Source organism: Panulirus ornatus, chromosome 19 (assembly GCF_036320965.1).
Source record: "Panulirus ornatus isolate Po-2019 chromosome 19, ASM3632096v1, whole genome shotgun sequence".
Lineage (NCBI taxonomy): Eukaryota > Metazoa > Arthropoda > Malacostraca > Decapoda > Palinuridae > Panulirus > Panulirus ornatus.
Window position 1 is genome coordinate 16,172,029 of NC_092242.1, and position 25,773 is coordinate 16,197,801.

Here is a 25,773-nt window from a genome sequence, read left to right on the forward strand (position 1 = left end):
TAGGATTAAAAAACTATAACGAAAATCATTGCCCTCAATCTAAAACCGAAATGCCTGTCTCATAGGGCTAACGGTTATTCAAGATTCTCCTTCATATTTACGGTATTACATCATCCAGGACCCTTTTCATGGGGCTCCTCCAGCTTCAAGGCTGTATTACAATCAGTCACAGGGATATCATAAACTCCTTTTGAGAAAGGTCTTTGATGTGATTGTATTTCTTTTCATACTTGTGAAAAAACCTTGCCATAGGTAATTCACTTAAAGTGTAACCCCATGCAGGTACGGTCCCGTCACAAAATAATTCTTCATGCAGCATATACGTATTATATTACCAAGTTGCACTGCATATTATATTTCATTGGTTAATATCAACTACCTAAAAAGATATACCTGCTTTAAAAATAACACCAGTTGTTTATGTAAGTAGAAAATCACCTTAAAAGGTATAAAAAAATCATGAACACAATATCAGTTATTTCCTTATTCTTATATCAGGTTATAAGTAACTATAACTGATAAAACATACTAAACTAATATATCTGAAAAAGACACTATCAGGAGCAGCAATTTTTTTAAGCGCCTGTTTTATAATCATCTACAATTCAGAAGTTTCGAAAAGATACAAATGTTTTCAACATAGTATTTTAAAACAAATGTTTTCAACATAAGTTATGAGAATCACAAAAGGAGCCAGTCTTTCAGGATTGCTGTTAATATTTCATAAAAGTACATAGGTACAGTACTGAAACAGACATCTCTTAAGTATGCATATAAGTATACTTTATAAAACTTGTGTGGTATTATAGCTACAAAGTATGAATATGAAAAGAAACATAATGATTAAAAATGATATAGAATGAACATATAAAATAAGGTGCAACATGGGAGTGATGTGCGAGTTATGAGATATATTATGGAACCATGAGTAAAATTTTTTCTCAAAAATTTAACAAAAATAAGAAAGTGAATAAAAGTGGTAGGAGCTGGGGGGGCTGACAATCCTCTCTTTGGGGTTTTTACTTTTCCAAAAGAAGTCAAACAGAAAGACACCAAGTGAGGATTTTCCCTTATGGCTCAGTCCTCTATTCTTGACACCACCTTGCTAATGTGGAAAATGGCAAACATTTATGAAAAAAATAATATATATATATATATATATATATATATATATATATATATATATATATATATATATATATATATATATATATATATATATGTAATTATCCCTGGGGATAGGGGAGAAAGAATACTTCCCACATATTCCCTGCATGTCGTAGAAGGCGACTAAAAGGGAAGGGTGCGGGGGGCTGGAAATCCTCCCCTCTTTTTTTTTTGTTTTTCTCAAAGCAGGAACAGAGAAGGGGGCCAGATGAGGATATTCCCTCAAAGGCCCAGTCCTCTGTTCTTAACGCTACCTCGCTAACGCGGGAAATGGCGAATAGTATGAAAGAAAGATACATATGTAAACCATGGAAAGTTCTGTGGGGCCTGGATATGGAAAGGGAGCTGTGGTTTCGGTGCATTATTACATGGCAGCTAGAGACAGTGTGAATGAATGTGGCCTTTGTTGTCTTTTCCTAGCGCTACCTCGCACACATGAGGGGGGAGGAGGTTGTTATTTCATGTGGGGTGGAGTGGCGATGGGAATAAATAAAGGCAGACTATGAATTATCTACATGTATATATATGTATTTGTCTGTGTGTGTATATATATATGTATACATTGAGATGTATAGGTATGCATACTTGCGTGTGTGGACGTGCATGTATATACATGTGTATGTGGGTGGGTTGGGCCGTTCTTTCGTCTGTTTCCTTGCGCTACCTCGCTGACGCGGGAGACAGTGACAAAGCAAAATAATAATAATAAAATATATATTTTTCTTTCAAACTATTCGCCATTTCCCGCATTAGCGAGGTAGCGTTAAGAACAGAGGACTGGGCCTTTGAGGGAATACCCTCACCTGGCCCAATTCTCTGTTCCTTCTTTTGGGAAAAAAAAAAAAAAAAAAAACGAGAGGGGAGGATTTCCAGCAACCCCGCTCCCTCCCCTTTTAGTCGCCTTCTACGACACGCAGGGAATACGTGGGAAGTACTCTTAATCCCCTATCCCCCAGGGATAAGTTTGGTAAAGTGTGTGGAAGAAGAAAGTTAAGAGTAAATGTGAATAAGAGCAAGGTTATTAGGTACAGTAGGGTTGAGGGTCAAGTCAATTGGGAGGTGAGTTTGAATGGAGAAAAACTGGAGGAAGTGAAGTGTTTTAGATATCTGGGAGTGGATCTGGCAGCGGATGGAACCATGGAAGCGGAAGTGGATCATAGGGTGGGGGAGGGGGCGAAAATTCTGGGGGCCTTGAAGAATGTGTGGAAGTCGAGAACATTATCTCGGAAAGCAAAAATGGGTATGTTTGAAGGAATAGTGGTTCCAACAATGTTGTATGGTTGCGAGGCGTGGGCTATGGATAGAGTTGTGCGCAGGAGGATGGATGTGCTGGAAATGAGATGTTTGAGGACAATGTGTGGTGTGAAGTGGTTTGATCGAGTGAGTAACGTAAGAGTAAGAGAGATGTGTGGAAATAAAAAGAGCGTGGTTGAGAGAGCAGAAGAGGGTGTTTTGAAGTGGTTTGGGCACATGGAGAGGATGAGTGAGGAAAGATTGACCAAGAGGATATATGTGTCGGAGGTGGAGGGAGCAAGGAGAATAGGGAGACCAAATTGGAGGTGGAAAGATGGAGTGAAAAAGATTTTGTGTGATCGGGGCCTGAACATGCAGGAGGGTGAAAGGAGGGCAAGGAATAGAGTGAATTGGAGCGATGTGGTATACCGGGGTTGACATGCTGTCAGTGGATTGAATCAAGGCATGTGAAGCGTCTGGGATAAACCATGGAAAACTGTGTAGGTATGTATATTTGCGTGTGTGGACGTATGTATATACATGTGTATGGGGGGGGGTTGGGCCATTTCTTTCGTCTGTTTCCTTGCGCTACCTCGCAAACGCGGGAGACAGCGACAAAGTATAAAAAAAAATATATATATATATATATATATATATATATATATATATATATATATATATATATATATATATATATATATATATATATATAAAATTCTGGGAGCCTTGAAGAATGTGTGGAAGTCGAGAACATTATCACGGAAAGCAAAAATGGGTATGTTTGAAGGAATAGTGGTTCCAACAATGTTGTATGGTTGCGAGGCGTGGGCTATGGATAGAGTTGTGCGCAGGAGGATGGATGTGCTGGAAATGAGATGTTTGAGGACAATGTGTGGTGTGAGGTGGTTTGATCGAGTAAGTAACGTAAGGGTAAGAGAGATGTGTGGAAATAAAAAGAGTGTGGTTGAGAGAGCAGAAGAGGGTGTTTTGAAATGGTTCGGGCACATGGAGAGAATGAGTGAGGAAAGATTGACCAAGAGAATATATGTGTCGGAGGTGGAGGGAACGAGGAGAAGTGGGAGACCAAATTGGAGGTGGAAAGATGGAGTGAAAAAGATTTTGTGTGATCGGGGCCTGAGCATGCAGGAGGGTGAAAGGAGGGCAAGGAATAGAGTGAATTGGAGCGATGTGGTATACCGGGGTTGACGTGCTGTCAGTGGATTGAATCAAGGCATGTGAAGCGTCTGGGGTAAACCATGGAAAGCTGTGTAGGTATGTATATTTGCGTGTGTGGACGTATGTATATACATGTGTATGGGGGTGGGTTGGGCCATTTCTTTCGTCTGTTCCCTTGCGCTACCTCGCAAACGCGGGAGACAGCAAAAAAAAAAAAAATATATATATATATATTATCCTAGGGATAGGGGATTAAGAATACTTCCCACGTATTCCCTGCGTGTCGTAGAAGGCGACTAAAAGGGGAGGGAGTGGGGGGTTGGAAATCCTCCCCTCTCGTTTTTTTTTTAATTTTCCAAAAGAAGGAACAGAGGGGGCCAGGAGAGGATATTCCAAAAAAGGCCCAGTCCTCTGTTGTTAACGCTACCTAGCTAACGCAGGAAATGGCGAATAGTTTAAAAGAAAGAAAAGATATATATATATATATATATATATATATATATATATATATATATATATATATATATATATATATATATGTTTGAAGGAATAGTGGTTCCAACAATGCTGTATGGTTGCGAGGCGTGGGCTACGAATAGAGTTGTGCGCAGGAGGGTGGATGTGCTGGAAATGAGATGTTTGAGGACAATGTGTGGTGTGAGGTGGTTTGATCAAGTAAGTAATGTAAGAGAGATGTGTGGAAATAAAAAGAGCGTGGTTGAGAGAGCAGAAGAGGGTTTTTTGAAATGGTTTGGGCACATGGAGAGAATGAGTGAGGAAAGATTGACCAAGAGGATATATGTGTCGGAGGTGGAGGGAACGAGGAGAAGTGGGAGACCAAATTGGAGGTGGAAAGATGGAGTGAAAAAGGTTTTGAGTGATCGGGGCCTGAACATGCAGGAGGGTGAAAGGCGGGCAAGGAATAGAGTGAAATAGATCGATGTGGTATACTGGGGTTGACGTGCTGTCAGTGGATTGAATCAGGGCATGTAAAGCGTCTGGGGTAATGTGTGAACGAATGGGGCCTTTGTTATCTTTTCCTAGCGCTACCTCCCACACATGAGGGGGAAGGGGGATGGTATTCCATGTGTGGCGAGGTGGTGATGGGAATGAATAAAGGCAGACAGTGTGAATTGTGTGCATGGGTATATATGTATGTGTCTGTGTGTGTATATATATGTGTACATTGAGATGTATAGGTACGTATATTTGCATGTGTGGACGTGTGTATATACATGTGTATGGGGGTGGGTTGGGCCATTTCTTTCGTCTGTTTCCTTGCGCTACGTCGCAAACGCGGGAGACAGCGACAAAGCAAAAAAAAATAAATATATATATATATATATATATATATATATATATATATATATATATATATATATATATATATATATATATATATATATTTATTCATATTAATTTTTCTTTGTCACTGTCTCCCGCATCAGCGAGGTAGCACACGGAAACAGACGAAAGAATGGCCCAACCCACCCACATACACATGTATATACATACATGTGTATGTGGGTGTGTCCATTACGAAAGTTGCACCTTTGGTGTAAGAAGTTTTGTTATTTGTTTAATCAATGTTCATAGTGTGGCAGAGATGAACGAGTTTCAGAACCCACAAGAAAGCATATTTCACACAAGTTTGAGAAACGGTCTGGTGAAATGAAATTTATATATGGGTTGCTAGTTTAGAATTATGTTGCATCATTACAGAGCATACACAATTTGTCTGTCTTGTTTGTTGGTGAAGAGGATCTACGAGTACAAGTTCCTGTATCATTACATATATTACAAACATAATATTTTAAATCAGTCAAATTAAGAGTAAAATAGTCTTTATAATTTAATTCTAAATAACCTATATATTCTTCCATATTATTTTGTAACAATTTATACAGTACTCTATGATGCTACACAAAGTAAAAACATCAAAATGTCACCTCACACATACAGAAAAAGTAGTGTTTTCAACCTCGCCTGTATGAGGTTACATCACCTTTGGTGGGTTGTATCATTGTCACTGCAAAACCTAGTACAAATCTATTTGTTGAACTTCAGACCCTAAAGGGTTCCATTATTATTCTGCCACTGATCATATGAAAAATTACACAAAAATTTTCAATTCTCCTGATTCATATGGTCAAGTAAGACTGAAGCTGTAGCTTTACAGGTAATTTCTTTGAATATTGTGCACCCACATCAACAGTTGAAAACCATAAGCTGCTGTTCCAACCACTCCATTGTTGTTATTACTGTTGCAGCTGCATACCTGTTGCTTGTTTTGCTGCTGCTTGTTATGGCATTGTCTTATGTATCAAACTTAAAGTCATTAGCATAATTATAGCAAAAATTTGAATCTGGAATTGTCATAGCACTAAGGGGCCATCTCCACATTTCAGTACTTCATATAGAGTATTGAACAAGACAAAGATGGGATTCTGGTGTCTTCATATTCTTAAATATGATGCCATAATGGATGAGTCTGCTCAGTGGAAGTATAAGGACATCAACATTAGTAGCAGCACTAACAATAGCTCTCCCACATCCACTGGAATAACCTTAAAAGTCTCCAGAACTTAACTGGAGTCATCCATATCACCATCAACCAATCCAAAACCATGGTCAACTATGTAATTGCTTCCATCCATCCCCAACCCCATTTTCCTTCAGTCTCACTAGGCACCATTACACTTCTGTTGATCTGGCCACAAGGCTTCTCAATGTACCTTTGCATGATAACAAAGTGGAACATGCTAGTATCATCCTCATATCCTTCAGCTATAATCTCTGGTCTTCAACTACTCAAGACACTTGAAATCTCTACAACTGAACTCACAAATACCCCCACAATTTTCATATTTTCTGAGTTCATCTATGCCTTTCCAACTTGGTTTTCCTCCTTACCTTCCAAAGAAAAATTTCTACAAAATTTTTTGCAGAAAAAGGCATGCAAAATAATCCTTGGTCACTCTTACACCAGAAGGGACTCGATACATTGATCCTCCCAGTGCTCTCCAGTCATCATCTGACCTTTATCTGACAGATGAGAAATAAGTTTTCTTAACACTGTCAGCCCCAGTCTACTAAGATCTCTCCTCCCTGGGTTGCAGTTTAGAGAAACAACCACACTAAGTCCCACTACAAGAAAAGTCACTTTTTGTTGAAAACATCATCGGCAATCAGCAGATTATACGTTCGCTTCCAGGCTAGATTCCATGCAATGAATGTTTAAAAATGACCCTCCAGCCCTATTATGTATGTTGCACATTTTTTCTAATATCAATTATGTCTTTGGCTACAGTGAAAAGAGCATTTATAATTCATTCTTTATATCATACTTAATCTCATTTTCACAATGACTTAGAATAAACTCTATTATGCATGACAGTTCCCACACAAGGGAATAAAATCATATGCATTGTCTGATACACTGTATTTCACCTTCACATTAATTTTGCATAAAATATCAGACTGTAAAGAACCTATGAAACTAAACAACTCTTATAGAGAATTCTGACTGTAAAGTTACAGAGTAATATATTCTATTTCTAAGCTGTTAAAAGGTTCCACTCAAAACAAGTAAGGTGGATTACTCACAGCCTCGTAGACTCTAAAAATTCTTTCTTATTACAAGACTGCCAACAACATTTTACTTCTCGATTCCAGATTTAATTACTACCCTTCTAAGTACCTTGCTTTCCAGTTGTGCTCTAACACACAAGTTAACAATGCTACCAACAATACATTATGAAAATTTTAATAATTTTAGCACTGGTTAGGCTTTTCAAGAGCATTATATGTAACTGCTGTATTCTGAATAGGATAGATAGCTGAATATGGGATGGGTGTCTCCTTAGATTCTTCCTCCCAAAGCATGCGTGCTTGTGTTTTTCCTCGCCTGATCTGGAACAGTACAATTCCTTTAGAATCCAAGCTTTGATGATGACACATAATAGTTCCCAGAGAGTTGTTTCATACACAAATAACACATAAGAAGGAAATGAATGGCATTGAATATGGTCTTAAAAAATAAGTTGGTCTGGAAATTTGAAGACTTCTTTCTGTACTTGGAAAACATCAGTTATGCATAGTCATATATATGATTATTATGTCTAAGTAAGCACTGTAACTCCATTAAGTGCCCTAATTCATCTCGCTAAAAAGTATGATCGTATAAATGCTTTAATCTACTTGAGATTTTTATCCAACCTCGATAATTATGTACTACCACGTCAACTGAGGGTAAATAAAGGAAAAATTAACACTATAAAAAGTTGCATCTTGAAACTGCTATTCCTTATTTACATTACAAGCTTAAATAATATTCATGGGCCATTTATTTTTAAAAAGCTTCTCCTTCAAAAATAAATATGTATATATAGTTACACCACCGATTTTCCCGCATTCTTGGTTCCAATGCCTTGCTGGATTAACCATTTTGCTAGACTAACTGTGGTCACATAATAATAATTCATCAACACACCTCTAACCCACTAATTAATACATCTCCCATGTGTCTAAAGCATACCATGGACTGCTAGAAATTTAAATTAAGCAAATATTAAATGTCTGAGCACCCTAAGATGGTAAGTCTGTCTTTAAATTGTTTGAATCCTGTGGGGTCTTCTTCGTTTTCTGTTGTTAGTGTTTTCGTAGGTGTGCATCGCCAGAATAATGCAGTTTCATCCGCATTATACATTTGCTCAGGACTGAGGTGCTCGTCAGCTACAAGTTTTGTAAATTCATCCACATACTCGGCAGCTCCTTCTTGGTTTGCAGACCACTTTTCTCCACATACTTTATTCATGGAAATTTCATGACGCTTCTTGAATCTTTGAAGCCAGCCTTCATTATAGTCATGCTCATGTTGTAATTAAGTTCTTTATGGAACAACTAAGCCCGGTCCATTATCATGCTACCTGACAAGTCCACTCCGACTGTCAAAACCATTCCATCATCACTTGATCATGCTCAGTACTCTTATCATCTTTCCAGTGGCGTATCTAGGGTACGGCAGGTAGGGCAGGTGCCCTGGGTGCCACTTGAAGGTGGGTGCCACTCAACAGGTCTGTTTTTTGACATATGCTATGCTACCCATGAGATAAAAAAGAAACTCGCCTACTCTTCAACTATAGTTATATTTTGCTAGTAACAGTTGCATTGATGCTTCTACATTACAATTTTGATCCAATAAGTCTTTAACTTTAAGTCTTTAAGAGATTATATAAATTTAAGTTTGGCCTAACTCTTCAACACAGTGTATAATTACACTTTATAATAATGTTTTTCTATACATCTACTGTATGTACATTTTTACTACAATCAAGCCATGGGCACAATTTCAGTGCTTGCCATAAAAGCAATTTCCTCTAGATACGCCCTGCAACTTTCATAGATTTTCTAATTGTCATTTCCTTCTTGGAATTGCTGTCTGCATAGAATTTCAATATTTTCTCCCTTTGCTTCTACATATCATAAACAGTTGATGAACCAATACTGTAGATGTCAAACAGCTTACACACCGAAACACCACGGTCCATTTTTTCCAGCAGTTCTACTTTATCTTGGATCAATATGGACTGATGTTTACGTTTGACACCATGACTGACACTCCCATATGTCTTAGAAGCCATAGCTAGGGTTAAACTTAAGCAAAAGAAGCTAAGAATCTCACAGAATTGCAGTATCACCACCAAGTGCAGTGTAAAGAATGTAAATAAGCATGCCCTTCACACAATGCCATCTGTGGCAACCCAGTAAACTAGTCTGGTGGCCGCAATAATTTCAAGTTCCCTCATGTAATTTTGTCTGGACTAAAGGAAACCATGGAAAGTTTTGTGGGGCCTGGATGTGGAAAGGGAGCTATGATTTCGGTGCATTACATATGACAGCTCCAATTTGGTCTCCCACTTCTCGCTCCCTCTACCTCTGACACATATATCCTCTTTGTCAATCTTTCCTCACTCATTCTCTCCATGTGACCACACCATTTCAAAACACCCTCTTCTTCTCTCTCAAACACACTCTTTTTATTACCTCACATCTCTATTACCCTTTCATTACTTAATCGATCAAAGCACCTTACACTACATACTGTCCTCAAACATCTCATTTCCAACACATCCACCCTCCTCCCCACAACTCTACATATACCCCATGCCTCGCAACCATATAACATTGTCAGAACCACTATTCCTTCAAACATACACATTTTTGCTTTCCGAGATAACGTTCTCGCCATCCACACATTTTTCAATGCTCCTAGACTTTCGCCCCCTCCCCCACCCCATATATATATTTTTATATATTTTTTTTTTATTATACTTTGTCGGTCTCCTGCGTTACCGAAGTAGCACAAGGAAACATACAAAAGAATGGCCAAACCCACCCACATACACAAGTATATACATAAATGCCCACACACACACACATATGCATACCTATACATTTCAACGTATACATACAAATACATGCACAGACATTATTTATTTGCTTTGTCGCTGTCTCCCACATGAGAGAGGTAGCGCAAGGAAACAGACAAAAGAATGGCCCAACCCACCCACATACACATATATACATACATGTCCACACACGCAAATATACATACCTATACATCTCAAAGTACACATATATATATACACACACAGACATATACATATATACACATGCACATATTTCATACTGTCTGCCTTTATTCATTGCCAACGCCACCCCCCCCACACATGAAATAACAACCCCCACCTCCCTCATGTGCACAAGGTAGCGCTAGGAAAAGACAACCACTTTCGTTCACACTCAATCTCTAGCTGTCATGTAATAATGCACCGAAAACACAGCTCCTTTTCCACATCCAGGCCCTACAGAACTTTCCATGGTTTTCCCCAGACACTTCACATGCCCTGGTTCAATCCACTGACAGCACGTCCACCCCAGTATACTACATCGTTCCAATTCACTCTATTCCTTGCACGCCTTTCACCCTCCTGCATGTTCAGGTCCCGATCACTCAAAATCTTTTTCACTCCATCTTTCCACCTCCAATTTGGTCTCCCACTTCTCCTCGTTCCCTCCACCTCTGACACATATATCCTCTTGGTCAATCTTTCCTCACTCATTCGCTCCTTGTGACCAAGCCATTTCAAAACACCCTCTTCTGCTCTCTCAACCACACTCTATTTATTACCACACATCTCTTTTACTCTATTATTACTTACTCAATCAAACCACCTCACACCACATATTGTCCTCAAACATCTCATTTCCAGCACATCCACCATCCTCCGCACAACTCTATCTATAGCCCACGCCTCGCAACCATATAACATTGTTGGAACCACTATTCCTTCAATCATACCCATTTTTGCTTTCCGAGATAATGTTCTCGACTTCCACACATTCTTCAACACTCCCAGAATTTTCGCCCCCCCCCCCACTCTATGATTCACTTCCACTTCCATGGTTCCATCCTCTGCCAAATCCACTCCCACATTTCTAAAACACTTCACTTCCTCCAGTTTTTCTCCATTCAAACTTACCTCCCAGTTGCCTTGACCTTCAACCCTACTGTACCTAATAACCTTGCCCTTATTCACATTTACTCTCAGCTTTCTTCTTTCACATACTTTACCAAACTCAGTCACCAGCTTCTGCAGTTTCTCACAAGAATCACCCGCCAGCGCTGTATCATCAGCAAACAACAACTGACTCACTTCCCAAGCTCTCTCATCCACAACAGACTGCATACTTGCCCCTCTTTCCAAAACTCTTGCATTTAACTCCCTAACAACCCCATCCATAAACAAATTAAACAACCATGGAGACATCACACATCCCTGCCGCAAAACTACATTCAATGAGAACCAATCACTTTCCTCTCTTCCTAGTCGTACACATGCCTTACATCCTCGATAAAAACTTTTCACTGCTTCTAACAACTTGCCTCCCACACCATATATTCTTAATACCTTCCACAGAGCATCTCTATCAACTTTATCATATGCCTTCTCCAGATCCATAAATGCTACATACAAATCCATTTGTTTTTCTAAGTATTTCTCACATACATTCTTCAAAGCAGACACCTGATCCACACATCCTCTACCACTTCTGAAACCACACTGCTCTTCCCTAATCTGATGCTCTGTACATGCCTTCACCCTCTCAATCAATACACTCCCATATAATTTACCAGGAATATTCAACAAACTTATACCTCTGTAATTTGAGCACTCATTTTTATCCCCTTTGCCTTTATAGAATGGCACTATGCAAGCATTCTGCCAATCCTCAGGCACCTCACCATGAGTCATACATACATTAAATAACCTTATCAACAAGTCAACAATACAGTCACCCCCTTTTAATAAATTCCACTGCAATACCATCCAAACCCGCTGCCTTGCCGGCTTTCATCTTCCGCAAAGCTTTTACTACTTCTTCTCTGTTTACCAAATCATTTTCCCTAACCCTCTCACTTTGCACACCACCTCGACCAAAACACCCTATATCTGCTACTCTATCATCAAACACATTCCTCAAACCTTCAAAATACTCACTCCATATCCTTCTCACATCACCACTACTTGTTATCACTTCCCCATTAGCCCCTTTCACTGAAGTTCCCATTTGTTCCCTTGTCTTACGCACTTTATTTACCTCCTTCCAAAACATCTCTTTATTCTCCCTAAAATTTAATGATACTCTCTCACCCCAACTCTCACTTGCCCTCTTTTTCACATCTTGCACCTTTCTCTTGACCTCCTGCCTCTTTCTTTTATACATCTCCCACTCATTTGCATTATTTCCCTATAAAAATCGTCCAAATGCCTCTCTCTTCTCTTTCACTAATAATCTTACTTCTTCATCCCACCACTCACTACCCTTTCTAATCTGCCCACCTCCCACACTTCTCATGCCACAAGCATCCCTTGCGCAAGCCATCACTGCTTCCCTAAAATACATCCCATTCCTTCCCCACTCCCCTTACCTCCTTTGTTCTCACCTTTTTCCATTCTGTACTCAGTCTCTCCTGGTACTTCCTCACACAAGTCTCCTTCCCAAGCTCACTTACTCTCACCACTCTTTTCATCCCAACATTCTCAGTTCTTTTCTGAAAACCTCTACAAATCTTCACCTTAACCTCCACAAGATAATGATCAGACATCCCTCCAGTTGCACCTCTCAGCACATCAACATCCAAAAGTATCTCTTTCGCGCGCCTATATATTAACAAGTAATCCAATAACGCTCTCTAGCCATCTCTCCTACTTACATAGGTTATTTTTATTATTTTTTATTTTGCTTTGTCGCTGTCTCCCGCGTTTGCAAGGTAGCGCAAGGAAACAGACGAGAGAAATGGCACAACCCACCCCCATAGACAATGTACACACACACACGCCCACACACGCAAATATACATACCTATACATCTCAATGTTCACATATATATACACACACAGACACATACATATATACCCATGCACACAATTCACACTGCCTGCCCCTATTCATTCCCATCGCCACCTCGCCACACATGGAATACCATCCCCCTCCCCCCTCGTGTGTGCGAGGTAGCACTAGGGAAAGACAACAAAGGCCCCATTTGTTCACACTCAGTCTCCAGCTGTCACGCAATAATGCCCGAAACCATAGCTCCCTTTCCACATCCAGGCCCCACACAACTTTCCATGGTTTACCCCAGACGCTTCACATGCCCTGATTCAATCCACTGACAGCACGTCAACCCCGGTATACCACATCGATCCAATTCACTCTATTCCTTGCCCGCCTTTCACCCTCCTGCATGTTCAGGCCCCAATCACACAAAATTTTTTTCACTCCATCTTTCCACCTCCAATTTGGTCTCCCACTTCTCCTCGTTCCCTCCACCTCCGACACATATATCCTCTTGGTCAATCTTTCCTCACTCATTCTCTCCATGTGCCCAAACCATTTCAAAACACCCTCTTCTGCTCTCTCAACTACGCTCTTTTTATTTCCACACATCTCTCTTACCCTTACATTACTTACTCGATCAAACCACCTCACACCACACATTGTCCTCAAACATCTCATTTCCAGCACATCCACCCTCCTGCGCACAACTCTATCCATAGCCCACGCCTCGCAACCATACAACATTGTTGGAACCACTATTCCTTCAAACATACCCATTTTTGCTTTCCGAGATAATGTTCTCGACTTCCACACATTCTTCAAGGCTCACAGGATTTTCGCCCCTCCCCCACCCTATGATTCACTTCCGCTTCCATGGTTCCATCCGCTGCCAGATCCACTCCCAGATATCTAAAACACTTTACTTCCTCCAGTTTTTCTCCATTCAAACTTACCTCACAATTGACTTGATCCTCAACCCTACTGTACCTAATAACCTTGCTCTTATTCACATTTACTCTTAACTTTCTTCTTTCACACACTTTACCAAACTCAGTCACCAGCTTCTGCAGTTTCTCACATGAATCAGCCACCAGCGCTGTATCATCAGCGAACAACAACTGACTCATTTCCCAAGCTCTCTCATCCACAACAGACTTCATACTTGCCCCTCTTTCCAAAACTCTTGCATTCACCTCCCCAACAACCCCATCCATAAACAAATTAAACAGCCATGGAGACATCACACACCCCTGCCGCAAACCTACATTCACTGAGAACCAATCACTTTCCTCTTTTCCTACACGCACACATGCCTTACATCCTCGATAAAAACTTTTCACTGCTTCTAACAACTTGCCTCCCACACCATATATTCTTAATACCTTCCACATAGCATCTCTATCAACTCTATCATATGCCTTCTCCAGATCCATAAATGCTACATACAAATCCATTTGCTTTTCTAAGTATTTCTCACATACATTCTTCAAAGCAAACACCTGATCCACACATAGGTATACTTATGTATATCTCTCTTTTTAAACCAGGTATTCCCAATCACCAGCCCTTTTTCAACACATTAGTCTACAAGCTCTTCACCATTTCCATTTACAACACTGGACATCCCATGTACGCCAATTATTCCCTCAACTGCCACATTACTCACCTTTGCATTCAAATCACCAATCACTATAACCCAGTCTCGTGCATCAAAACTACTAACACACTCACTCAGCTGCTCCCAAAACACTTGTCTCTCATGATCTTTCTTCTCATGCCCAGGTGCATATGTACCAATGATCACCCATCTCTCTCCATCCACTTTCAGTTTTACCCATATGGATCTAGAGTTTACTTTCTTACACTATCACATACTCCCACCACTCCTGTTTCAGGAGTAGTGCTACTCCTTCCCTTGCTCTTGTCCTCTCACTAACCCCTGACTTTACTCCCAAGACATTCCCAAACCACTCTTCCCCTTTACCCTTGAGCTTCATTTCACTCAGAGCCAAAACATCCAGGTTCCTTTCCTCAAACATACTACCTATCTCTCCTTTTTTCTCATCTTGGTTACATCCACACACACTTAGACACCCGACACCCCAATCTGAGCCTTCGAGGTGGATAAGCACTCCCCGCGTGACTTCTTCTTCTGTTTCCCCTTTCAGAAAGTTAAAATATAGGGAGGGAGGGTTTCCAGCCCCCCGCTCCCATCCCTTTTAGTTGCCTTCTACAACACGTGAGGAATGCGTGGGAAGTATTCTTTCTCCCCTATCCCCAGGGATAAAATGGCACAGACATATATATATATATATATATATATATATATATATATATATATGTATGTATGAAGTCTGTTGGGGATGAGAGAGCTTGGGAAGTGAGTCAGTTGTTGTTCGCTGATGATACAGTGCTGGTGGCTGATTCATGTGAGAAACTGCAGAAGCTGGTGACTGAGTTTGGTAAAGTGTGTGAAAGAAGAAAATTAAGAGTAAATGTGAATAAGAGCAAGGTTATTAGGTACAGTAGGGTTGAGGGTCAATTAATTGGGAGGTGAGTTTGAATGGAGAAAAACTGGAGGAAGTGAAGTGTTTTAGATATCTGGGAGTGGATCTGGCAGCGGATGGAACCATGGAAGCGGAAGTGGATCATAGGGTGGGGGAGGGGGCGAAAATTCTGGGAGCCTTGAAGAATGTGTGGAAGTCGAGAACATTATCTCGGAAAGCAAAAATGGGTATGTTTGAAGGAATAGTGGTTCCAACAATGTTGTATGGTTGCGAGGCGTGGACTATGGATAGAGTTGTGCGCAGGAGGATGGATGTGCTGGAAATGAGATGTTTGAGGACAATGTGTGGTGTGAGGTGGTTTGATCGAGTAAGTAACGTAAGGGTAAGAGAGATGTGTGGAAATAAAAAGAGCGTGGTTGAGAGAGCAGAAGAGGGTGTTTTGAAATGGTTTGGTCACATGGAGAGAATGAGTGAGGAAAGATTGACCAAGAGGATATATGTGTCAGAGGTGGAGGGAACGAGGAGAAGAGGGAGACCAAATTGGAGGTGGAAAGATGGAGTGAAAAAGATTTTGTGTGATCGGGGCCTGAACATGCAGGAGGGTGAAAGGAGGGCAAAGAATAGAGTGAATTGGAGCGATGTGGTATACCGGGGTTGACGTGCTGTCAGTGGATTGAATCAAGGCATGTGTATGGGGGTGGGTTGGGCCATTTCTTTCGTCTGTTTCCTTGTGCTACCTCGCAAACGCGGGAGACAGCGACAAAGCAAAAAAAAAAAAAAAAAAAAAAAAAAAAAAATATATATATATATATATATATATATATATATATATATATATATATATATATATATATATATATATAAATTGTACATTTCCTTTTCCATAGCCAGAGGTTGAACCATTATGTGACGTTCATTTTTTCATTCATTTCAAGCTAAAAGTTTGTTTTCTAAATTGTTTCTTACATTTTTCATATGTATATATATGTATGTGTGTGTGTGTGTGTGCGTGTGTGTGTGTGTGTGTGTGTGTGTGTATATATATATGTATATTATCCCTGGGGATAGGGGTGAAAGAATACTTCCCACGTATTCCTCGCGTGTCGTAGAAAGCGACTAGAGGGGACGGGAGCGGGGGGCCGGAAATCCTCCCCTCCTTGTATTAACTTTCTAAAATGGGAAACAGAAGAAGGAGTCACGCGGGGAGTGCTCATCCTCCTCGAAGGCTCAGAGTGGGGTGCCTAAATGTGTGTGGATGTAACCAAGATGTGAAAAAAGGAGAGACAGGTAGTATGTTTGAGGAAAGGAACCTGGATGTTTTGGCTCTGAGTGAAACGAAGCTCAAGGGTAAAGGGGAAGAGTGGTTTGGAAATGTCTGGGGAGTGAAGTCAGGGGTTAGTGAGAGGACAAGAGCAAGGGAAGGAGTAGCAATACTCCTGAAACAGGAGTTGTGGGAGTATGTGATAGAATGTAAGAAAGTAAATTCTCGATTAATATGGGTAAAATTGAAAGTTGATGGAGAGAGGTGGGTGATTATTGGTGCATATGCACCTGGGCATGAGAAGAAAGATCATGAGAGGCTAGTGTTTTGGGAGCAGCTAAATGAGTGTGTTAGCGGTTTTGATGCACGAGACCGGGTTATAGTGATGGGTGATTTGAATGCAAAGGTGAGTAATGTGGCAGTTGAGGGAATAATTGGTATGCATGGGGTGTTCAGTGTTGTAAATGGAAATGGTGAAGAGCTTGTAGATTTATGTGCTGAAAAAGGACTGATGATTGGGAATACCTGGTTTAAAAAGCGAGATATACATAAGTATACTTATGTAAGTAGGAGAGATGGCCAGAGAGCGTTATTGGATTACGTGTTAATTGACAGGCGTGCGAAAGAGAGACTTTTGGATGTCAATGTGCTGAGAGGTGCAACTGGAGGGATGTCTGATCATTATCTTGTGGAGGCTAAGGTGAAGATTAGTATGGGTTTTCAGAAAAGAAGAGTGAATGTTGGGGTGAAGAAGGTGGTGAGAGTAAGTGAGCTTGGGAAGGAGACCTGTGTGAAGAAGTATCAGGAGAGACTGTGTACAGAATGGAAAAATGTGAGAACAATGGAAGTAAGGGGAGTGGGGGAGGAATGGGATGTATTTAGGGAATCAGTGATGGATTGCGCAAAAGATGCTTGTGGCATGAGAAGAGTGGGAGGTGGGCTGTTTAGAAAGGGTAGTGAGTGGTGGGATGAAGAAGTAAGAGTATTAGTGAAAGAGAAGAGAGAGGCATTTGGACGATTTTTGCAGGGAAAAAATGCAATTGAGTGGGAAAAGTATAAAAGAAAGAGACAGGAGGTCAAGAGAGAGGTGCAAGAGGTGAAAAAAAGGGCAAATGAGAGTTGGGGTGAGAGACTATCAGTAAATTTTAGGGAGAATAAAAAGATGTTCTGGAAGGAGGTAAATAGGGTGCGTAAGACAAGGGAGCAAATGGGAACTTCAGTGAAGGGCGTAAATGGGGAGGTGATAACAAGTAGTGGTGATGTGAGAAGGAGATGGAATGAGTATTTTGAAGGTTTGTTGAATGTGTCTGATGACAGAGTGGCAGATATAGGGTGTTTGGGTCGAGGTGGTGTGCAAAGTGAGAGGGTTAGGGAAAATGATTTGGTAAACAGAGAAGAGGTAGTAAAAGCTTTGCGGAAGATGAAAGCCGGCAAGGCAGCAGGTTTGGATGGTATTGCAGTGGAATTTATTAAAAAAGGGGGTGACTGTATTGTTGACTGGTTGGTAAGGTTATTTAATGTATGTATGACTCATGGTGAGGTGCCTGAGGATTGGCGGAATGCGTGCATAGTGCCATTGTACAAAGGCAAAGGGGATAAGAGTGAGTGCTCAAATTACAGAGGTATAAGTTTGTTGAGTATTCCTGGTAAATTATATGGGAGGGTATTGATTGAGAGAGTGAAGGCATGTACAGAGCATCAGATTGGGGAAGAGCAGTGTGGTTTCAGAAGTGGTAGAGGATGTGTGGATCAGGTGTTTGCTTTGAAGAATGTATGTGAGAAATACTTAGAAAAGCAAATGGATTTGTATGTAGCATTTATGGATCTGGAGAAGGCATATGATAGAGTTGATAGAGATGCTCTGTGGAAGGTATTAAGAATATATGGTGTGGGAGGCAAGTTGTTAGAAGCAGTGAAAAGTTTTTATCGAGGATGTAAGGCATGTGTATGTGTAGGAAGAGAGGAAAGTGATTGGTTCTCAGTGAATGTAGGTTTGTGGCAGGGGTGTGTGATGTCTCCATGGTTGTTTAATTTGTTTATGGATGGGGTTGTTAGGGAGGTAAATGCAAGAGTCTTGGAAAGAGGGGCAAGTATGAAGTCTGTTGGGGATGAGAGAGCTTGGGAAGTGAGTCAGTTGTTGTTCGCTGATGATACAGCGCTGGTGGCGGATTCATGTGAGAAACTGCAGAAGCTGGTGACGGAGTTTGGTAAAGTGTGTGGAAGAAGAAAGTTAAGAGTAAATGTGAATAAGAGCAAGGTTATTAGGTACAGTAGGGTTGAGGGTCAAGTCAATTGGGAGGTGAGTTTGAATGGAGAAAAACTGGAGGAAGTGAAGTGTTTTAGATATCTGGGAGTGGATCTGTCAGTGGATGGAACCATGGAAGCGGAAGTGGATCATAGGGTGGGGGAGGGGGCGAAAATTTTGGGAGCCTTGAAAAATGTGTGGAAGTCGAGAACATTATCCCGGAAAGCAAAAATGGGTATGTTTGAAGGAATAGTAGTTCCAACAATGTTGTATGGTTGCGAGGCGTGGGCTATGGATAGAGTTGTGCGCAGGAGGATGGATGTGCTGGAAATGAGATGTTTGAGGACAATGTGTGGTGTGAGGTGGTTTGATCGAGTAAGTAACGTAAGGGTAAGAGAGATGTGTGGAAATAAAAAGAGCGTGGTTGAGAGAGCAGAAGAGGGTGTTTTGAAATGGTTTGGGCACATGGAGAGAATGAGTGAGGAAAGATTGACCAAGAGGATATATGTGTCGGAGGTGGAGGGAACAAGGAGAAGAGGGAGACCAAATTGGAGGTGGAAAGATGGAGTGAAAAGGATTTTGTGTGATCGGGGCCTGAACATGCAGGAGGGTGAAAGGAGGGCAAGGAATAGAGTGAATTGGAGCGATGTGGTATACAGGGGTTGACGTGCTGTCAGTGGATTGAATCAAGGCATGTGAAGCGTCCGGGGTAAGCCATGGAAAGCTGTGTAGGTATGTATATTTGCGTGTGTGGACGTGTGTATGTACATGTGTATGGGGAGGGTTGGGCCATTTCTTTCGTCTGTTTCCTTGCGCTACCTCGCAAACGCGGGAGACAGCGACAAAGTATAAAAAAAAAAAAAAATATATATATATATATATATATATATGGATCTGGAGAAGGCATATGATAGACTTGATAGAGATGCTCTGTGGAAGATATTAAGAATATATGGTGTGGGAGGCAAGTTGTTAGAAGCAGTGAAAAGTTTTTATCGAGGATGTAAGGCATGTGTACATGTAGGAAGAGAGGAAAGTGATTGGTTCTCAGTGAATGTAGGTTTGCGGCAGGGGTGTGTGACGTCTCCATGGTTGTTTAATTTGTTTATGGATGGGGTTGTTAGGGAGGTGAATGCAAGAGTTTTGGAAAGAGGGGCAAGTATGAAGTCTGTTGGGGATGAGAGAGCTTGGGAAGTGAGTCAGTTGTTGTTCGCTGATGATACAGCGCTGGTGGCTGATTCATGTGAGAAACTGCAGAAGCTGGTGACTGAGTTTGGTAAAGTGTGTGAGAGAAGAAAGTTAAGAGTAAATGTGAATAAGAGCAAGGTTATTAGGTACAGTAGGGTTGAGGGTCAATTCAATTGGGAGGTGAGTTTGAATGGAGAAAAACTGGAGGAAGTGAAGTGTTTTAGATATCTGGGAGTGGATCTGGCAGCAGATGGAACCATGGAAGCGGAAGTGGATCATAGGGTGGGGGAGGGGGCGAAAATCCTGGGAGCCTTGAAGAATGTGTGGAAGTCGAGAACATTATCTCGGAAAGCAAAAATGGGTATGTTTGAAGGAATAGTGGTTCCAACAATGTTGTATGGTTGAGAGGCGTGGGCTATGGATAGAGTTGTGCGCAGGAGGATGGATGTGCTGGAAATGAGATGTTTGAGGACAATGTGTGGTGTGAGGTGGTTTGATCGAGTAAGTAACGTAAGGGTAAGAGAGATGTGTGGAAATAAAAAGAGCGTGGTTCAGAGGGTGTTTTGAAATGGTTTGGGCACATGGAGAGAATGAGTGAGGAAAGATTGACCAAGAGGATATATGTGTTGGAGGTGGAGGGAACGAGGAGAAGTGGGAGACCAAATTGGAGGTGGAAAGATGGAGTGAAAAAGATTTTGTGTGATAGGGGCCTGAACATGCAGGAGGGTGAAAGGAGGGCAAGGAATAGAGTGAATTGGATCGATGTGGTATACCTGGGTTGACGTGCTGTCAGTGGATTGAATCAGGGCATGTGAAGCGTCTGGGGTAAACCATGGAAAGCTGGGTAGGTATGTATATTTGCGTGTGTGGACGTATGTATATACATGTGTATGGGGGTGGGTTGAGCCATTTCTTTCGTCTGTTTCCTTGCGCTACCTTGCAAACGCGGGAGACAGCGACAAAGCAAAAAAAAAAAAATATATATATATATATATATATATATATATATATATCCCTGGGGATAGGGGAGAAAGAATACTTCCCACGTATTCCCTGCGTGTCGTAGAAGGCGACTAAAAGGGGAGGGAGCGGGGGGCTGGAAATCCTCCCCTCTCGTTTTTTTTTTTTCTTTTTTTTTCCAAAAGAAGGAACAGAGAAGGGGGCCAGGTGAGGATATTCCCTCAGAGGCCCAGTCCTCTGTTCTTAAAGCTACCTTGCTAACGCGGGAAATGGCGAATAGTTTGAAAGAAAGAAAGAATATATATATACAACCCCCTTCCCCCACGTGCATGCGAGGTTAAGATAGGAAAGGACATCAAAGGCCACATTCATCCACACCCAGACTCTAGCTGTCATGTATAATGCACTGAAACCACATCTCCCTTTCCACACCCAGGCCCCACAAAACTTTCCATGGTTTACCCCAGATGCTTCAAATGCCCTGGTTCAATCCATTGACAGCATGTCAACCCTGATATACCACATCGTTCCTATTCACCCTATTCCTTGTCTGTACATGCATGTGTATGTGGGTGGGTTGGGCCATTCTCTCATCTGTTTCCTTGTGCTACCTCGCTAACACGGGAGACAGCAACAAAGTACAATAATAATAATATGTTTATATTTATTTTATTATATTTCATCGCTGTCTCCCGCGTTAACGAGGTAGCACACGGAAACAAATGAAAGAATGGCCCAACCCACCCACATACACATGTATATACATACACGTCCACACATGCACATATACATACCTATACATCTCAACATATACATATATATCCACACTGAGACATATACATATATACACATGTACATAATTCATACTGTCTGCCCTTATTCATTTCAATTGCCACCCCACCACACATGAAATGACAGCCCCCTCCCCCTGCATGTGTGCAAGGTAGCGCTAGGAAAAGACAACAAATGCCACATTCGTTCACACTCAGTCTCTAGCTGTCTCTAGCACTGAAACCACAGCTCCCTTTCCACATCAAGGCCCCACAAAACTTTCCATGGTTTACCCTAGACGCTTCACAGCCCTGGTTCAATTCACTGACAGAACGTCAACCCCAGTATACCACATCGTCCCAATTCACTCTATTCTTTGCAAGTCTTTCACCCTCCTGCATGTTCAGGCCCCGATCGCTCAAAATCTTTTTCACTCCATCTTTCCACCTCCAATTTGGTCTCCCACTTCTCGTTCCCTCCACCTCTGACACATAATTTTCATATTCTTCCCATGTATGAAATGTATTTTTGTAGAGCACTGGGAATCAAAAGGTAAATCAATCCAAAATATGTCTTAAAAATTCTGCAAGCAATACAAAAGAACATGTAAGATTATAAAACTTAAAAATATTTAGAAAAATGATAAAACTGAAATACAACCAATGGAGTTTTAGAAATTCCACAGTCAGAAACCAATTTTCCACAAAAAATTATGCTAATTTTTGGGACTCCATCATACCATGATTTAATTCTCTTAAAAACAAGTGTGTAAACAGAAAACAACTCAAGCTATCATAGGCCCTTCCATGCGTCCACAGAAAAAAGTTATGGAGATCCTTCCCTGTGCCCTTAGAAATCAACAACTAAAGCTACAAAGCTCTTTTCACAGCTCACAAGGCTTGTGATACAGTGAACCCTTACTACAAAGAAAAATACTTCTGAAGAAATGAACAAATATATGAGACTTGGGGTAGCTAACATGCCAAACCTATGGGAAGGTTCAGGTAAAATTAGTCCCCTAAATCTGATACACATCTTTCATGCCTACATCCAGAGTGCAAGTGAAATAAAATTTTCCAAAGTTAAATAAATACTTCCCATTCTTTTACTTTGCTCACTAAGGTGAGATTAAGATCTCCAATCAGACCAGTTTTAAAGACAAAATGATTCCATACTATTTGCCATTTCCCGCGTTAGCGAGGTAGCATTAAGAACAGAGAACTGGGCCTTAGAGGGAATATCCTCACCTGACCCCCTTCTCTGTTCCTTCTTTGGAAAAAAAAAAAACAAGAGAGGGGAGGATTTCCAGCCACCCGCTCCCTCCCCTTTTAGTCACCTTCTACGACACACAGGGAATACGTGGGAAGTATTCTTTCTCCCCTATCACCAGGGATAACAAAATGATTCCACTGCATCTAATTCCAAATCATTCCTTAAGCATCCTCAACTGAAATATCTCTAGCTCTAATAGATTTTTTCATTATCCACTATCCACCTCCTCCATGGGATAACTCTCTACCTGTACTTTTAACTGTACAGCTACACATCTTTCTGGCCAATGTATCATATGTCATACATTCTACATGACAAAATCATCCTAAAAGACTTTTAAATATTTTCTTACCATTTTCTAAACACCGCATACCTTTCTCACATCATTCTTTATTCTATTCATCCTTCAAGTTCCAGCTACACTCTGCATGTTATCCAACATTAACATTTGTATCTAATACCTTTTTATTTTTGCCAGACTAAACTCAGGCTTCACATCCATACAGTATGGTTGGTACATGCATTCCATGTAAGCTTCTTATGCACTCTACACTTAGTTTATCTATTTTCAGTTCACTAAAGCTGTCATTGCACTTCGTTTTTCTCCCTTGCATGATTACTCTCAGCATCAGCTCTCCAGCTTCCAGTTCTTCATCATTCAATTTGAAATTCTATACTGACATCACATGTTTCAAAAACTAAAATATCCCTTTTCCTTGTACAGAATACACTTTCATTATCATCCTCTTGAAATACATTACAAAAATGATCACCATTCTATTCAGTTCCTCCTCTGATTCAGCAAACAGCACAATGGAAGAAATTGCTGACTGCTTCCCTTTTGGTTCATTATGATGTACCAATACACTGTCATTATCCCACCTGGCTATCATCCCACATAAAGCTTCATCCATAAAATCATTAAACTATCATGGTATTAACACATACACCTGATGTACTTAATTCATATTTCAAATCACTACTTCTGCTGACACATGCCATAACTCAATATTTAAGCTCTTCACAACATTCAAAAGTTTCTCTACAAAGCAAATGGTCAGAAATTCCTACAGAGCTGTCCTCTTCAGCTTATTTTGAGCTTTTCCTAAATACTTTGATGCTGTATTCACTTCCTGTTTCTAGAGAACTTTCTCCACTATCTTACAGCAAAACTCTGGTTTGTACACCCTTTTCCTTCCTAAATCACCTTGATCTTCACCTGTAAGGTTCATTAATCCTTTTCAATGACATCAATAACGATGTTGTTCTTACCATACATCTTGCCAGTTATGCTTAGAATTATTCCTTTATAATTCTTACAATCTCCATTACCTTCTTTTCCTCCCACTATGAGCTAATCCATGTTGTTCTTACCTTACATCTTGCCAATTATGCTTAGAATTATTCCTTTATAATTCTTACAATCTCCATTACCTTCTTTTCCTCCCACTATGAGCTAATCCAGTCTTCACTTACATAACTCTTCCATGCTTCCATACATGCTTTCAACATCTATTCAATGAAGGTTTAATCATCACCCTCCACCATCTCTCTCTTCCACTCTGCACTGACTCAGTCATTGCTCCATCTAAATTTCCCCATCTTTTCTTTTCCTCTAGGAGCAATACTGCTCTTCATAGTGCATCAGTTCTCTCCACTAATCTCCTAAAATCTGCTTGATTCTCTCTTAAAAAGTATCATTGATTTTCCTTCCAAGATGCTCATTTGCTTTCCTGTTAATCACACACCTCTTATAAAGTATCACAGATTCTTCTTCCAAGATGCTCAATTGCTTTCCTGTTAATCACATACACCATCTTTTTACAGCTCGTCCATTCAGAACATTGCATTCTATGCACTTTACCTTCTATTCAATACTATTTTCTTTAAAAAAAATTTGCTTTTCCTTCCAAAATACTTTTCTCTTCAACCACTTTTCTTGAATTTTAATTTCATCACTGCGTAGCTTTTTATCAAAGCTTTTACTTACAGTGCTGTTGCACACCTCAATGGCTGCCTCCAATAAGATACACTTAACCTGCCTCCACATCATTTCAACCTCATACCACACATTTTAATTCTCTACTTTTCACTTAATATTCCATTCCACAGCTTATCTACTTTCTCTATACTAAAAAAATTTACATCTGCAATACTAGTTTTACAAATTATGAGTTAGAATTAATTCCACTTACCTCCAAGTAGTTGGCTCGTACAACCAGGAGGAAGTACGTCTCTAAGAAAATGTAAAGACCACCAATAAAGATGAAGAAAAACATTCCCAGCCAAATCCGATTGAAAGCAAGTAGTCCCATTAAAATCAAGACGAGGAGCATGGCCATAATGATATAGATAAGATACATGATCATGAAAGGAACTTGCATACATGTCTTTTTCTGAAAAGAAAAATAATATCAGTTAGTTTCTGTATTAAGATAGCTTAAATCATTTAAGACATAATATACTTGGTACAAGTATAAATTTAAATTCATTCAGAAAACTAAAAATAAAGGTGTGCAAATGAGTGGATGAGACTTTCTTCGTCTGTTTCCTGGCACTACCTCACTGATGTAGGAAATGGTTATCAAT

General features: G+C 40.5%; 1 protein-coding gene across 5 annotated transcripts in view; it reads right to left on the bottom strand.

Moving 5' to 3' along the window:
* Positions 1-5,260: 5,260 nt before the first annotated feature.
* Positions 5,261-25,773, bottom strand: part of LOC139755408 (uncharacterized) — a 63,496-nt gene continuing 42,983 nt past the window's right edge. For all 5 annotated transcript variants that reach the window (XM_071673689.1, XM_071673691.1, XM_071673692.1 and 2 more), the window contains 2 exons: positions 25,380-25,580; positions 5,261-7,488 (listed from right to left, as the gene is read on the bottom strand). In XM_071673689.1, coding sequence (XP_071529790.1) covers positions 7,351-7,488; positions 25,380-25,580 — 339 coding nt within the window. In that variant the 3' untranslated portion in view covers positions 5,261-7,350. The remainder of the gene's footprint in view (positions 7,489-25,379; positions 25,581-25,773) is intronic.